The 17,100-nt window shown below is 36.3% G+C and overlaps 1 protein-coding gene across 11 annotated transcripts in view; it reads left to right on the forward strand.

Annotated features, from left to right (window-relative positions):
* Dmd (dystrophin) overlaps window positions 1-17,100 on the forward strand; it is a 2,242,690-nt gene that overhangs the window by 1,498,819 nt on the left and 726,771 nt on the right. For all 11 annotated transcript variants that reach the window (XM_052732199.1, XM_052732319.1, XM_052732309.1 and 8 more), the window contains one exon: window positions 12,170-12,334. In XM_052732199.1, coding sequence (XP_052588159.1) covers window positions 12,170-12,334 — 165 coding nt within the window. The remainder of the gene's footprint in view (window positions 1-12,169; window positions 12,335-17,100) is intronic.

Consider the following 17,100-nt stretch of genomic DNA (forward strand, 5'->3'; position numbering starts at 1 on the left):
TTTGTCTGAATTCGTCAAATGTTAATGGACTGAACTTTGTTAATGTATATAGTGGAGTTTTTTGTCTGAATCTGTCAAATGTTAGTAGACTAGACATTGTTAATGAAATTCTTGACTGTATATATTGTATATACTTATTGTATCATTTTTCTTATATTAGTTAAAACTTTATTTTAGGCAAAAAAGGGGAAATGTGGTGGTATTGTGTCCCCCCAATATATTGTGCACCCTAATAAACTTATCTGGGGTCAGTGAGCAAAACAGCCACCGGATAGACATAGAGGCCAGAAAATGATGGCACACATGCCTTTAATCCTATCACTTGGGAGGCAGAGATTATGTGGATCTCTGTGAGTTCAAGGCCACACTGGGAATGGAGCCAGGTGTGGTGGCACTCATCTCTAATCCCAGCACTTGAGATCTCATGTCTTTGCTTGAGAAAGACACACGCCTTTAATCCCAGAAAATGATGGCAGGAAGCAGAAAGGTATATAAGGCATGAAGACCAGAAATTAGAGGCTTGTTAAGCTTTTAGGCTTTTAGCAGCAGTTCAGCTGAGATCCATTTGCATGAGGACACAGAGGCTTCCAGTTTGAGGAACCAAGATCAGCTGGGGAATTGGCGAGACCATTTAGAAATTCATGCTACAGGGCTAGAGGATGGGTCTGAGAGAAGACTCATCAAGTAAAACAGGAGGACCTCAGCTCGGGTCCCAGCACCATGTAAAAAGCTAGTGATATGGTTGCATCTGCAATCCTGGTACTGGGAGGTGCCATAGAAAATTCCTAGGTAGCTAAACAGTCTAGCTAAATTAGTTAGGTCCTATCACAAAAACAAGTTGGAGAAAAGTGGAGAAAGACACAAACATCGGCCTCTGGCCACCACTTGTGCTTTCAGACACATGACTGTCTCATTGAAAAGCTATGGAAAACAAACAACAAGTAGAAATGAGCTTAAAGTAATGGTATCACTCCTTGAATATATAGACCAAGGGTCACCCTCACTTATCCTCAAAGGTACAGATTGCAAATATTTTATGCTTTGCTGGCCATAAGAACCCTACCACAATGACTGCATTCTGCTGTTAAAATCCATACCACTTAAGTTGGGCTAGAGAGAGCTCAGAAGTTAAGAGCACTGACTGCTCTTACAGAGGTCCGGAGTTCAATTCCCACATGGTGGCTCACAACCATCTGTAATGAGATCTGGCACTCCCTTCTGTATACATAATAAATAAATCTTTAAAAAAAAGAACTGGAAAGCAAATGTTCATAGCTGAGTCTCAATAAATATTTATGGTCACAAATTTTGGTTTTATAAAGATATACCTCTGCCATCCATCTTTTCTAATTATTTGAAATATAAAAACCATTCTTAGTTCTAAAATTGTAGGAACAATATAGAAGTTAGATTTATTCAAAGAGCAGTAGTTAATTGCCCCTTGCCCTAGACTCTTGTTAAAATGACTAACAGCAAGAATTGAGAGAGAATACAAAATTGCTTTAACTGTAATTCTAAGCAATTTTTCATTTTATTCTCCAAATAAATGTTTCTTCAAGTCTCTTTACAAGCTCTCCTTTGAGGCCCTCTCTTTTCTAACTACTAGTAGTATCTACTTCTCATCCCATTTAGTTCCCTTTCTTTATATTGTCCACACACCTGGTGAAACATTAGCTTTCTGAAAGTCGGTGCTACCTCCTCCTCATGTTCTCACAAAAATATAAAGCCCCCTAAGCATCATCATTTCCAGGAGTCACTGCTTTATATCATGTTACTCTGTGAGTCATCAGTAAGATTAAAACTCCCAGGGACATCAGTTTTCTCCTTTGTTAGGAATGTTTCATTTACTGAGTAATGAAATATGCATTTTATTTTGTTGTATGAAGAATAATACATCAATTTGCAACTGTATAGACTATTATACAGATAAAATATTCTATGAATTATGTAGATGAAACCATTGGTTACAGAAATGCTTTTCAATCTTGGTATTTCTTTTTTTTAAAGCAGTTGTAAGAAGTTGGTTACATTCTGATGAAGGGAAAGAAAAAAGACTTCATTTTTCAGTGTAGTAACATTTTTAAAGAAATTACGTGATCTAGTTGTGTGTGTGTGTGTGTGTGTGTGTGTGTGTGTGTGTGTGTGTGTGTGTGTGTGTGTGTAGGTAAAAGGACAACTTCAGGTGTCTGTCCTGGCTTTCTACCTTGAGACATGTTATCTTATTGTTCACCCCAGTACATATAAATGATGCTTTTTGGCCCACTGACCTCAGGAGACCCTTCTGTCTCTGTTATGCTTGTCACTGTAGGAGTGGAAGTATTGCAGATTTGTGCTACCACTTCTTGCTGTAAATGGCTTTGAAGAGTCTACATTCTTACTGTTGTGCTTGCACAGCAGGTGATTTATCTATTGAGTCATTCCCTGGGCCTTAGTCTGTCTTTCAATTTCTGGAAATAGAAGTACAACTGGGGAAGTTATTCTTAAGGTTTTGGTTGGTTTTAATTACATTTGAAGTTATATTTAGATGATGTTATTTTTAAATAGAGCTTTTAAAGGTGATGATGTATCATCATCTATGTACATTTCCCTTTCGGTTTCCAATGTATACTGTTTTAAGTAAAGGTAAGATTATTTTTCACTTGTATCATTTGTAAAGCTAATTTTAAATGACACATCAAGGAGTAGATGAATATTAGGTTGTAATAACTTATTATCCTTGTTTTATGTAAAAATACGAATACAATGGCTTCATTTATTTGACTTTTAATAAATACCTTCAATTAACTAAGGAAACATAAAACAAAATTTCCCAAGAAATCCAAGGCTCATCTCTTTGTATCATCTAGGCTACAGTGGGGGAGTCTATAAAAGCAAAGATTTCTAGTGGGAGAATGTGAGAGCATGAACATGACTGGGAAGGAGAAAGACAAATATGGGGTTAATTTTTAAGAACACATTCTATGGATTGTGTATTTGCTATGTAAAATTACATTTTAACTTCTCTATGAGTTTTATTGTCCCTGGAGTTTAAATGGTATGTGATCAAATTCATGCTGTGCAGTAAAGAGTGTGTGGGAAGGTGCATAGTTAGGTGGGTGTAAATCCCTATAAAATACATTTTAGAAGATAAGTAAGAGCTATTGAATTTTGGGCAAATCAATTTCACCAATTCACTTAACATTTCTAATGCCTCTGGGAGCAGTTATAGGGCTTGTTACCTAACATTAGGGTAGGTCTGAATCAAGGTGAACAATCAAAAACCATTTTCCATGTACTATGTGTATTATTAAGGATTTTTAAGGCATGAAGTTAGTTGCTTAGACTGCAAGCTCGGAAAATAATGAACAAGAATATTGCTCATGAATACCAAGTTTTACTGAAAAGCCAATATGGGTTTAGTGTGGTAATAAGAACACAGTACTCCAGGGACTACAAAACTATTTATTGTTCATCAAAATTTACTGACTTTGAAATCTTGGTACAAATGCTTACTTACCACATTTTTTATTATGTATTTGAGGTCTTCAGTAGCAATAACAAAATCCATGTCTAGTAATGAAGTGATTGCATAATAAAGTTATCACATACTATGATGTATTAATGGAGAATTAGATGTTATTTTCACCTAAACCTGAAAGTCATATATAAAATATAAGTCTATAAGCATTATGAATAAAATGCACTCACTTTAAAAATAAAATCCACTTACATTAAAAGTAAAGTCCCAATAGCTATGCCGTTGGTAGATGACCATACAATTTTATACAGACTTTATAATTTTTTAAAGCCCAGTAGAATATAGCTACATTGTACTTTTCATTTCTGCATCCATTGTTGTTTTATTAAATTTCCAAAGAAACAGAAAATAAATGACGTCATGATGAAGGATAATTTACCATAAAACACGTTGTAAAATATACAAGAAAACTATGTCTAGCAATTTATTTTTCCTATGTCTAGTTCTCTGGTTGCTTTAATTTATTGTTTTGTTTTGGTTTGTTTTACTTTATTTTATTGTATTGTATATGAGTACATGTTTGTGTGTGGATGCAGATGTATTTGCACCAAGGCCAGAGGTCAAAATCAAATACTGTTCTTCACTGAAACAAGACCCAGAGTTTTTCAATTTTGCTTGGGTGGCCAGTCCCCATGGATCTACCTGTCACTGCCTCCTCTCTGGAATTACAATTACACACCACCATAATCAGGCCCTTTGAGATGGGGAGAGAGGAGCTGGGAATAAAACATATGCTTATCTGGTGTCCTAGCTAGTTTTACGTCAACTTGACACAAGCTAAATCATCTGAGAGGAGGGAACCTCAATTCAGAAAACGTCTCCATAAGATCAGGCTGTAGTCAAGACTGTAGGGTATTTTCTTAGTTAGTGATTGACTTGAGAAGGCCCAACCTGTTGTGGGTAGGAACATCCCTGATTAATCCTTGGTTTTGTGGGAAAGTAAGCTGAGCAAGCCATGAGGAGCAAACCAGTAATCCGTACTTCTCCATGGCTTCTGCATGAACTCCTGTCCTGACTTCCTTCTATAATGAGCAGCAATATGGAAGAGTAAGCCAAATAAATCCTTTCCTATCTTCTTTGGTTATGGTGTTTCATTGCAGCAATAATAACTCTTTACTCACTGAGCTGTCTCCCATCATCTGCTTTAATTTAATGTTTGTAAATGATGTGAGGCCAATTGAAGTCTTGAAATATTTCACATTATGTGCATGTTGCCACAACAGGATAATAGAATGGATGGATTATTTAATTGACAGTACTGAACTTTGATAGATTTTTCTGGGGTTGATGAACAGTTTTCCTAAGATGCCTTCAGAATATGCTGCTAATAGTGGAGAGGTTTTGATGTCAGAGGATTCAATAAAGTCAATGTGAGCATCAAACATCTAAACAATTGGTATAACTATAGGTAATGTATAGGATCATGGTCAGAAGAAACATTGTTACTACGTAAATCTCCAGTGAATTGATTACACAGAGAATGTTAGAGTTGATTATGTCCAGCAGAAGCAAAGACACCAGTGAAACCGGAAGAAAACATGCTAAGAATTGGGCGCATTTTCCTTAGTCTGATACACACACAAGATCATACTGTCATACACTTCTGTCCCTGAAATCAGGTTTCAGCATTCCAGGTGCCAGGCCAAACACAGTCCAGCTTTTCTAAGGAATCAGACTTCAAAATGTATGTGAGAACATGAGCAATCATACATGAAGTTTACTTTCTTATATTTGAATTTTGTTTATTGTAACTGATAGACACTCAAAAAATTGTATGCATTTATTGGACACCATGTGATGCTTTGATATATGTACATTCTGTGCAATATTTAAATCCAGCTAAACATTTTCATCTTGTCAAGTTTTCATGTATCTCTATGATAAAGTCTTTCAAAATCCTTTCTTCTAGCACTTCTTTGAAAACTGTACTTTTCTTCAATCACACTTCATTACAACTCCTTATTCTTCTCTTTGTGTGAGATAGTAGCCATCACTTAACCTCTTCCCATTCCTCTCCTCCTCTCTCCAACCTCAGTTAAGTATTTTTCTACTCCTTATTCCTATGACGTGCGTGTATGTGTATGTCTGCATTCAGTTATTTAGCATCATACATAATTGTCATTTCCTGTGTACACATTTCTTTTAAATTAGCCTTTTGTTCCTTGTATGTTGTTCTTTAAGAAATATCTGTGCTTCCTCCAACCATGGTTTCAACATCTCTCTCTCATACAATCCCTCCTCTCTCTCTCGCCGATTGGACTCCTGGAGCTCCACCTGGGGCTTGGCCATGGATCTCTGCATCCGCTTCCATCAGTCACTGGATGAGATTTCTATCATGACAGCCAGGGTGTTTGGCCATCCAATCACCAGAGCAGGTCAGCTCAGGCACTCTCTCGACCATTGCCAGTAGTCTATAGTGGAGGTATCTTAGTGGATTTCTGGGGACCTCTCTAGCACTCTGCTTCTTCCTATTCCCCATGAACTGTGAACCAATGGCAGAGGAACCCCCATGGAACTGGACCAGACCCTCTGGATAAGTGAGACAGTCGATTAGCTTGAACTGTTTTGGAGGCCTCCAGGCAGTGGGATCAGGACCTGTCCTTAGTGCATGGGCTGACTTTTTGGAGCCTGGGACCTGTGCTGAGACACTTTGCTCAGCCTTGATGTAGGGAGGAGGGGACTGGACCTGCCTTGGCTGAGTCTGCCAGGCTGGGCAGACTCCCCAGGGAAGACCTTGTCTTGGATGAGATGGGAATGAGGGTGGATTGGTGGTGAGGGCTGGGGGGGTGGGAGGAGGGAGGACGGGGGAATCCATGGCTGATATGTGAAATTAAGTTAATTATAAAATAAAAATATTATTTAAAAAGGAAATATCTGTTCAGGTCCTTTCCTATGTTTAGAAATTGATATTTTAAATATAGATAGAAAGCATAAGGTAAAAATTTATGAGTGGTATATAGCTTAGAGTTAAATATGTCAGCAATGTTTATTTAATAATATGATTTAATGGTATTCATTAAATGAATACAATATTCCATTATGTGGATGGAACTTACTTTTTTTTTCTTTTTTTAAAATTTATTTTTATTTTATGTTCATTGTTGCCTTGCCTGCATGTGTGTCTGTGTGAGAGTGTCGGATCTCCTGGAACTGGAGTTACAGACAGGTGTGAGCTGCCATGTGGGTGCTGGGAATAGAACCCCGATCCTCTGGAAGAGAAGCCAGTGCTCTTAACCTCTGAGCCATCTCTCCAGTCTGGAACTTACTTTTCTGAGGGAATTTTATTTTCATCTTTTAGATCACCTTTCCAAATATTACCTCCTCTCTAGTCACCACACTCTACAAGTGTTAGCAGTCTTCTAAACCCAAACATGCATAAATTAGTTCAGTTTCTGAAGTTAATATCTGTGGCAACATCTTATGTTTTGCTCTGTCAGATTATTTTCTCAAAATATTTGTGTGGTTATTCTCTGATGTTTAATATATCATAGTTTGTCTACTTGCTGTCAGCACAATGTTCTGTTGTGTGAGTATGCCACAGTCTATCCATTATATTGCCAATAAACACTTGTGTCTTATCTACTATAGTATTATGTTACGACATATGTGTTGTTTGCTAAACTTTGAATATACTTGCATCTCTCTCTCTCTCTCTCTCTCTCTCTCTCTCTCTCTCTCTCTCTCTCTCTGTGTGTGTGTGTGTGTGTGTGTGTGTGTGTGTGTGTGTGTGTGTGTCTACCTGTCTTTCTATCTGTCTTTGGAATTACTGCAGAAACAGTTTTTTCAATGTAATTGTATGATTCAACTCCACAGTATATGAGAATTCTAATTTTGGAGCTGGGGAGATCTCAGTAAAGCGAGAATCTGAGCTTAATCTCACAACATCTGTAAAATAAGCCAAATGTGGTAGTGCATGTTTGTAAACCCCAGCACTTGGGAGGTTGTCATCACCCCAGATAGGGGGAAAAATGACAGATAGCACCGAAGTCCAGTTTAGTGAACCAGTGAGTTTTATTGAAGTTACTTACAGGAAAATGGGTGAAGGACTACCTAGAGGAGCAGAAATGACTCCAAGACAGCTACATTAAAAGCACACCAGCTCCTCCAGGGCAAAGCCTTCCCCACAGACTGAGGTCAACCTGGTAGACTAGATGGGAATGGGGGGGGTTGGGGGGAAGGTGAGGGGGACGGGAGGGGGGAGAACAAGGGAATCTGTGGCTGATATGTAGAACTGAATTGTATTGCAAAATAAATTAAAAAAAAAAAGCACACCAGCATGAGTGACAGCTCCCAAAATCTGGGAAGCTGAAGCACACTGCACAACTTGCAGGTAGCTCAACAGGTTGGAGAATGTCCTTTCCCTGTCGTTGGTCTGAGGCTCTTCCAGACGGCTCAATAGCTCTCTCCCTCTTCCAGCTGCTTGGCTGCTTTCTGGTTCTTCCAACCTGCTCAGCTTGTCTATATGCCCTCCAGGCTGCTGGGCTGGTGATCTGACAGTCTTCTTCGTAGCTGGGCTAGTCTAAGAGTATCTCTCAGCAGTCTTTACTATTTGTATACTCTTAGTGAATCTGATCAGTTTCAGAGATTCCTGGAAGCTAGTTTGAGTTGTTTGCTTCCTGTTTTAGAGTTTCCAGGCAGGATGGTGTGTTTCAACTTCTCTTAGCATATCCTCTAGTTTCATGTCTTTGTAAACTACAGTCCTAAAGTCTTGTTGTTTCACCTACCTTTTACATCGTAAGTCATAAGATATTTTACTCCAAAGATGGAAGGTTTTTCTGATAAGAAAATACTACACAGAGAAGGTAGACACAATGGACCTAGAGATCATTCTGACTAGGAAGTTTAGCTTGCTTGGTGAATTTCAGGCCAGTGAGAAACCCTAAAAAACAATGAGTTGTGCCCTATCAAAAACACTCAAGATTGTCCTCATTCTTTCTATAGCTTTTTTTTTTAAATAAAGTTCCTTTGGAGCATTAAAAATTCATTTGTCTTTTCTTTAAAGATGCAAAAATTATTTCAATTCAAGGCCTTTGTTGAATATCCCCACCTGAACTTAATTGTTTCCTCACCAGTATTGTGTGTGTGTGTGTGTGTGTGTGTGTGTGTGTGTGTGTGTGTGTGTGTGTGTGTGTGTGTGTGTGTAGTTTGTCAAGACAGGATTTCTCTATGTTGCTTTGGAACCTGTCCTGGAACTCATTCTGTAGCCCAGGCTGGCCTCGATCTCACAGAGATCCATCTGCCTCTGCCTCTGGAGTGCTGGGATTAAAAGTGTGTGCCACTACCTCTCGGCTTCATCAGTATTTTTAATGAGTGAAATTTATGCCATCTTACCCTTTGACTAATGACTTTTTAAATCTTAATCATCAGTAACTTATCTTGAAAATATACTTTTTTTAGAAATGTGATTATTTTCTGTTTTACATCACGGTCTATAGAGTATCGATAAATATATATGCATATATAGTATATTATATATACACATATTATAAAGTAAATGCTGAAATTTAAATTGTTCAAATATTAAATTAGCCTGGTACTATTGATTAAAAATATCATGCTCCCTTGGTTTAACTAAAGTGACATTGTTATCATAATATTGTTTACTTGTTTTTAAAAAAATACCACACATGTAATTATAGCAAATATGACAGCTGATTTCAAATATTCTTTAAAATATGTTTATCATGAATATTTTCTTTGATATATTAGTCCTTTTTATATCCATATAATGTTAAAAATAGCCTCTCAATTTCTGTGAGAGATTTTACCTACAAATTTGACTGTGTTTACATTGAATTTATAGTATATTTGAAGAAAACTAATTTCTTACAATATTATATCTTATAGTCCATGAATAAAGCATATTCCTCAATTTGTTTATATTTTCCTTAAGCTCTCAGGAGTGTTCATACTTTTCAGGGTAAAAATTTATTTTTCACATTATTCTATAGATAATAAAAGCATATATTTGAGCAAATATTATAAGGTTACTCATTTTCAGGGAGGGGATCAAGATAAATCTCTTTCCCAGAAGACAGTATGACAGGCAATTGATTGACTAGCATTGTTGTTTCAATTTGTAGTTCATTGATCATGTAGTGTTTGGAATTTGTCTTGTTTATTGGTTGTTTGTGTTTTTTACCAATGTATTCATTTTTCCAGTAGATTCAGTCTCCTTTTTCTTTCATTGACTAATCCTTTTGTATAGTCAACTATGATCTTTTGATAAGTAGATAGTACAGATGTTTCCACTTTTGTCTTAATTTTGCTTAATAGCTTTGACTTCTAGATGGTAACCATGTTCTTTTTTTTAGAACATTTATTCTAGTTCTGATATAGTTCTTTTTATAGACATAATCTAGCTTTTCAAGATATTTTGTATAAAGTATGAGCTTTGTATATAAAATGTTTACTTGTAAAACACATACTTCTTAATATTGAAACTTACAAATATTTGAAGTTATCAATCAGAATACTAAAGAACAAGAAAATTAATCTTGTCTAAAATTAGGTCAAGATTAGGGTAGATGCTCACTTATTGAATTGAATGTGTTTGTTTCCATTTACTACAGAGAACATGTATGAAGAGCATAGTTTTAGAATACATAAAGATTATTAGAAAAATTATAAAGTTTTCTAGTGTAGTGCTTGTATCTATAGTTTATTGGAGATGCAAAATATTAGAAATAAACACTAATTATTTAAAAACAGATAAAGATTTCCACAAAATTTACTGTGATTCTACCTTATAACCTATTCCCACCTCCTATCTTTGCCCATGGTTTATGGAGCACAGTTCTTAGAGCCTAATTTGAAGAAGTAGAAAGAATAGCAAAAAAAATGTAAGAAGGTCTCAGTTCACACCACCACTACCAGAATTGACTGATTGACATTGTCAGATGAAGAAATCAATACAGCCACATCCTAACGAAAATCCATTATTAAACTGTACAAAGCATAATTTCCCTCCAATAGTTTGTGTTAAGAGGAAAAATGGATTTACTTTTTGTTATTTATTGATAAAAACAATACATATATATCTCTCAAAAACTGTAATATGATCTGACACACTCAGCTACCAACCATGTTTTGTCACGAAGCATTGATTTTACTTCCAGAGATATACATACAGAATGAAATTCTGAAAGTCAAATAAATTGATCAAAGATAAAATTTGAATATAGTTTAAACAAATTGCCAAACTATCTTCCTCAAAGGGATGCCAATGCTGCAGTCATCTGAGCAGTGGTGTGCAGTAATTAGTCTTTTCCACAGCCTTGACAGCAGTAGAGTAGTTATCATTTTCATTTCTTTCATTATAGCCAAGGCTACCATGACAACTTGACAGTACTCCCTTATATTAGTTTTAGTGTGTGACTTTCTGAAGAAAATAGCTTCATTCTCACTAATCCTGGCTTTCTGTTTACTCAGGAGTTTGAGCAACTGTTGCTAACATTTAACAGTTTTATTGTGTTTCACCATCATGCAGAGAATTATTCTAAGCAATTTTTCAAGGATTACTTTGTTGAATTCTTAAATTAGCATTATGTCTGCATTATCGCCAGTCTATGAAAGAGGCACTGTAAGTTAGAGAAAACTGGGCTAGGATCTTAGGCAAAAGCATAAACTAGGATTTAAATCTAAGTACCTAATATTAGATCCAACAATATTTTACCATATAACATATTGCTTACAAAGGTATTTAGCATCTGTCTATTCCAATGTTATCTATGCTTAAAATTTAGATGATAACAGCAGTGATATGCAGGGGCCATGAGAGATTAAAGAAAGCAATAAATTTGGAACTTCCATCTATGATGGTTAGTATAAACTAAGCCTTTCCTAAAATTAACCGAAGTCATTCTGTTAGTCTACTGTCATCCAAATGTCATGTTTACTTTTCAATCTGTTCATCAATATCTGCTTCACCTATTTACACTAGGCCTCACAAACTATAGCTCATTTCTTTGCATAATTTTTCTTAATTGAAACTAAAAACAAATATAGTAGAAGAAGTTATTGTTATACCAATAAAAATATAGCTTAACTATATATTTAATTTCATTATGTTCTGTTCATATAAATTACAATTACTTGGGGAAGGCTTGGTTATATACCTAGTACTAAAGCTGGATAACTTGGTTTGTATCTTTGTAATGCGGCAAAGACTCTGTGCTTGGCATGCACATTTAGTAAATGGGAAGTTATAGGCTCCTTGTCTTCGATCAGTTGGAGTACACATCTGCGTAAGTGTGGGTGAGGCTTCTTTGTGCGCTTGCTTTTGTTCTTTTGATATAGGGTCTCGTTCTATAGCCCTGGCCAGCCTAGAACTTGCACTATGGCCCAGGTTATTTCATGGCAATTCACCTGCATCAGTCGCCTAGATGCTGATGTTATAGCTGTGAGACAACACACCTGGTTTAGGTGTATATTTTGCATTCATAAAAGGCATTATTGTCTGTAAAATTTTTAAATGAGTATTACCAAATGATTTCTACTATGTTAATTATATCTTAACATGTCATGTATGGGATTTTTAGCATCTTGTTAAATAAATGGATCAGCAAATTGCTATAACATCTTTTGAACACTTGTGCCATTTTTAATGTATACCATGAGAATCATTTGTCTTTTACTTTTTTCCCCTTTCAGGTCTCCAGAGCTTTGCCTGAAAAACAAGGAGAACTTGAGGTTCACATAAAAGATTTCGGGCAACTTGAAGAGCAGCTAGATCACCTGCTTCTGTGGCTTTCTCCTATTAGGAATCAATTGGAAATTTATAGCCAACCAAGTCAAACAGGACTATTTGACCTGAAGGTGGGTGTCTCTAGCTTGACATTTTTATTTCTGGCAGAATGACTCAATGACTATTGAGTTTCTCATTGGTTACTTTGAATTTTATCACTCCTTTAAGCAGGACTAGGGTAATAGTATTAAGTTCATCACAATAAACACAGCAATCCCTGAAATGGGATTTACAGAGTAGAAGTTGAAACTGGAAGTTTGTCTAAATTCCAAATGGGAAAGTAGAAGTTCTTTGCTCAGGAGCAGGGTTAGTGGATTAGTGGAAACAACTGGGGTAAAAGAAGATTCTGGTTAAATGCACAGGGATCTTCCTGAAGACAGGACAGAGTGAGCAGACAGCATCTGGGTGATGCAGGAGAATGAAGAATCTAATCAAGTTAAAGGGTGATCAGATCTGGAGGTGATAGTTGATAAACTAATTTAACACGGTTAGGTTTTGTTTTGTTTTGTTTTATCAGAAAGAATAAAGATAGGACTAGAGAAATCCCAGAAGTCTTACTAAACTTCAGTCACCATTACCATGAATGCTATTGTGAAAATTATTTCACTAGCATTTTCTGCTTCTGCTTTCTGCTTTCAGAATTAACTAGACGTGCCTTTAGTAAACTGATCACTATAGTGCTCTCAGCCAATTTCTTAGTATGATCCAGTTTCCATCTCTGCTTTAATTGCACTTAAAGCTGATTCTTACATAAAATTGTCATTCTAAACATTTGAGAAATATATGCTTAAAAGAAGAAATAAAATGGGAGAGAGATTGAGAGGTTTGTTCCAGCTAAATTGAGTTATATTTGCAAAGTACACTGTTTTCCTTTTACCTTGCTTCTTCCCGATGTTTTTATTGACCACTCTGATAGCTGTGCACTGAGAACACATGGTACTTTGTAAGTCACAGGCAAACATCATTTTCCCAGCACAAAACTCAGCCTGTTCAATCACTGTCATGGTCCTCAATTCAGTCTGACAATCAAACTCATGAGTAACAATAACTTTTACCCAGTAACAAATTAAGTGTTTTATATATATATATATAACATAATCATATATTGGACATCCTGACACCAAGATATGGCTTCTGATACCTGAGTCACCCTACCCTTGAGTCATGCATGCTCACAAGGGATGGCTAGACAAAGCACATCTTCAATTCAGAGAAGCCACCCATTCTAGGATTTCGTTTTTTCAGTTAGCTAGTATCTAAAGATGCTTTAGACATAATTGACACTCATGCAATTACCAGTGTTATATCTCATTAATTCTGGTTGCTGCATTACTGAATAAACCACCCCAATAAGAAAGTACAGATACTTGGCCCAAATGGACCATAACTTGAGCCAGATTACCAATTATGCTTGATCTAGTATTTTCTTTGTCTTTGATTTCATATAACAAAGAAAAGACACAAATTCTTCCCTCAACTAATAATCATGTTTTTGTTTTAACTTTTGTAACCCACATGTAAAAGTCTGTTCATCAAAATGTCTTTTCAGAAAAAAAAATCAAGTGGATACTCAATGAGAGCTCTCTTCATCCATGGAACATATGTAAGAGAAAGGGAAAACAAAATTCTATAACAAATAGATCTTGTTGACTCTACCAAAGTGACTTTAGTCTGGTCTGTGCTCTCTCCATCATGTCCCCAGTTAGTTCTCAAACACCAAAAAGTCACATCAACCTTTATCAACAGCACACAGGTTTCTGACAAATAGGTCTTACAGTCTGGAGAGATGCTTCTCTTTTCTGTGTTAATGAACTTCATTATCAAAGCCACATGTCACTACTCTCACTGCTGTGTGGTGTTTGGGTGTCATTCAATTTGCTTCCTACAGCTTAGTTTAAATCACTGAGGGAAAAAAAAAACAGCTGCATCTTTCCAAACAGAGAACTCTTTGGCATGTTCCCTGCACATTCTGAGTTTTCATCTTTGGAGTGTAGATTTCAGAAGTACCCCTTAAGGCCCTTTCTTCTCCTTTGGTTGTATCCAGGCCAAAAAGGACATAAGACCATGTATATGCTAACTGGAGAGATTCTCCCAGAAATCCAAAAACCCTTGGCTTGCAATCAATAAATCATGAACTCTGTTAGTAATAACCAATTCTTTATCCATCTATGTCTACTTTCTATTTCTACTCTCTATCTGATAATGATTTATTAAGGTTACACATTTTCCTTTTGCTTAAGTTATGGATTTCAGTCTTTACAGCTTGCTGTATACACTTCTGCTCAAAGAAATAAAATGTTTACTTTCAATTAAAAAATATGATAAAATGGGATATTCTTTGCTGCATTTTATCCGAAATATAAAAAAAAAAGCTTTTAAATGGTTTGGAGAACATGCCAACTTTTTAACACAGGCAATTAAACTGCCTTTAAAAAATCTCAGTTAAAAGTCAATGAAAAGGAAGTAGATATAAAGACAGCTACAGCCTGTCTCTATTTCCTCAACTTAAAGAAGCTTTCTCTTTCTATCAGTGGTGGCCATGGATACCTCAGAAGCAAAGGACCTGGGCTCTGCCATTCAGGTCATTCATTGTCTCTGGTCAAACTCTGAGCATCTGTTAGAAAGAAAAAGAAAATGTAATGAGCTTCATTTTTTCTGCCTAACAATTCATTATTTTTGATGAAATGCAACAAGCTGTGTAATGAAACCAAAATTTAAAAAAAAGGAAGGAAGGAAAGAATGAAAGAAGGAAAGGAGAATGGGAAGGATGGAAAAGCCTTAAGGGCTCTATTCTAATACATTGTTTATGCTAGAGTGAAAATTGACTGCACATCACTTGGTTTGTGCAATTTACTCCCGAAATACTCCTATTCAGGAAATCCTGCAAATAGCAGTATTTATCTTGAAAATCACCTCACAGAACCCTTAGCAAGCTGAGAAACATAATCAATGAGATCGTGATGTAAAGGGTGAAAATGAGGCATAATCACAGCCCTTTCCCATCAGTCAGCCCACTAGAAGGCATGCCTTTGAATTTTGATTTTCAAATGTACTCTCAATTTAGACATAAACTATGTTGATTTCAAATTTCACAAATGATAATTGAATGCTAAGATCCAGGGACCAGTTTAGAATTTATATAAAGGGCCTTATGCTTTTAATCTTTAATGAAAGCTTTCAATAATGAGCTAGAGGGAGACTGTTTATCTGACATATAAGAGCCTAACTACTGCTATTCAAACTTTTTATTGAAATAGGAGTTAGGGGAAGTACGAAATTCTCTCTGTTAAAGCTTAGTAAGTGGGTTATTTTCATATTGACAACGGAGATGGTGTTTCCTCCCTCAAGAATGGCTTTTTGTCTGTGGTCTCTAAATAAACCCAACCATATTAGGAATGTGATTGTCTACAATATCAAATCTGCAGACCAATAACAAAATCCAAATAACTGACCACTACAGTTACTAAATACCCAGATCATGTGCTTATATTACAGTGAGTATTGCCAAAGAAAAATAGTAGTGGACGATTTAATAGGCAAGAGGATCTTCGTCCAAAACTTATACAATGGAAGTGAGAACTTGAACTCAATTTTGTTCAAACAAGACAGGAGAAGATTGGGGATGCGGCTTAGTTGAGAAGAATTACTTATCATTTGGTATCAGGCATGGGAACAAATGCCAGGAATTCAGCACCCAGGAGATAAAAACCGAAGACTTTGGAGTTCAAGATCATTCTCAACTACATAGTGAGTTTGAGGCTAGCCTGAGCTACCCAAGAGCCTGTCTCAAAAAGAAAACAAACAAAAAAAAACTAAGCACACCCAAACCAAAACCCCACTATATATATATATAGTCTTCAAAGTCCTAGATGAGTTAGGAGAAAAATACCTGAGGGTTTCTCGGGGAGGCAGATGAAAGTAATTAGGCCACCTATGTTTCTCAGTTTTGTGTTTTGAAGCCAATCCCTATCTTACCACAAACTTGAAGATCAGGGCATAATTTCCCTGATGATTACATTTCAAAGGGTTGGTAAGTCAGTGGGATCCATAGGGAACATATTCCTGAGTCAGGACACAGGAGATTGCATTTTTAAGAGGCAGAAATGGACTGCACAGTAGAAGGGCTTTTGAAGAAAATGTTCCTCAAAACTGGCAGTGAGAGTGAGATTTATGGCGGGGAAGGAACCAGTATCAACATTCCTCAAACTGAGGGTAATGATACGGCAATCTTTGTCAGTCCTTGTTTTGTTCTAGGGAAAGAAGGACAGGTTCCCACTGAGCAACTCAGTAAGCTAGCTGGTTTATGAAAATGAAGATATACCAACAGAAGAGATACAGGGCATCATGTTGTACACCTTGAGTACATACAGTATTTTGTAGTAGTAGGGGTTGAACCTCATGCATTTATTTCTAATGAGATGGATCCCCAAGCCTCATTTTATGGTTCAGCTTCATATAGAGCCTCTCTAAGTTCTCCAGGAAGACCTTGAAGTTGTCAGACTTCTGAGCAGCTGGAATTACAGATCTGTGCCACGATGCTCAGCAAATGTATAATTCTTTTTATTTGTGAAAAACTGATCTGCAATACAAGAATGTTTTGTAATTTTAGCAGACTATTTAACTAATTTCTCACTGGCATTCTGTTTGTGCTAAAGCTCACTATTAGTGAGCTTACAAATAAATCCATAGCAAGCATTAACTATGCGACATAGGAGTCCTGTTCCATGAGCCTTCTACTTCTTAAATCTACTGGGATTGGACCACATTTTCTTCCCTCCTTCCAACAGAACCAGTTGATTTGTTTGTGACAGAATTAATTTTCCTTCTCAAAATACAC

Source organism: Peromyscus californicus, unplaced genomic scaffold (genome assembly GCF_007827085.1).
Source record: "Peromyscus californicus insignis strain IS unplaced genomic scaffold, ASM782708v3 Scaffold_10__1_contigs__length_136768540, whole genome shotgun sequence".
Lineage (NCBI taxonomy): Eukaryota > Metazoa > Chordata > Mammalia > Rodentia > Cricetidae > Peromyscus > Peromyscus californicus.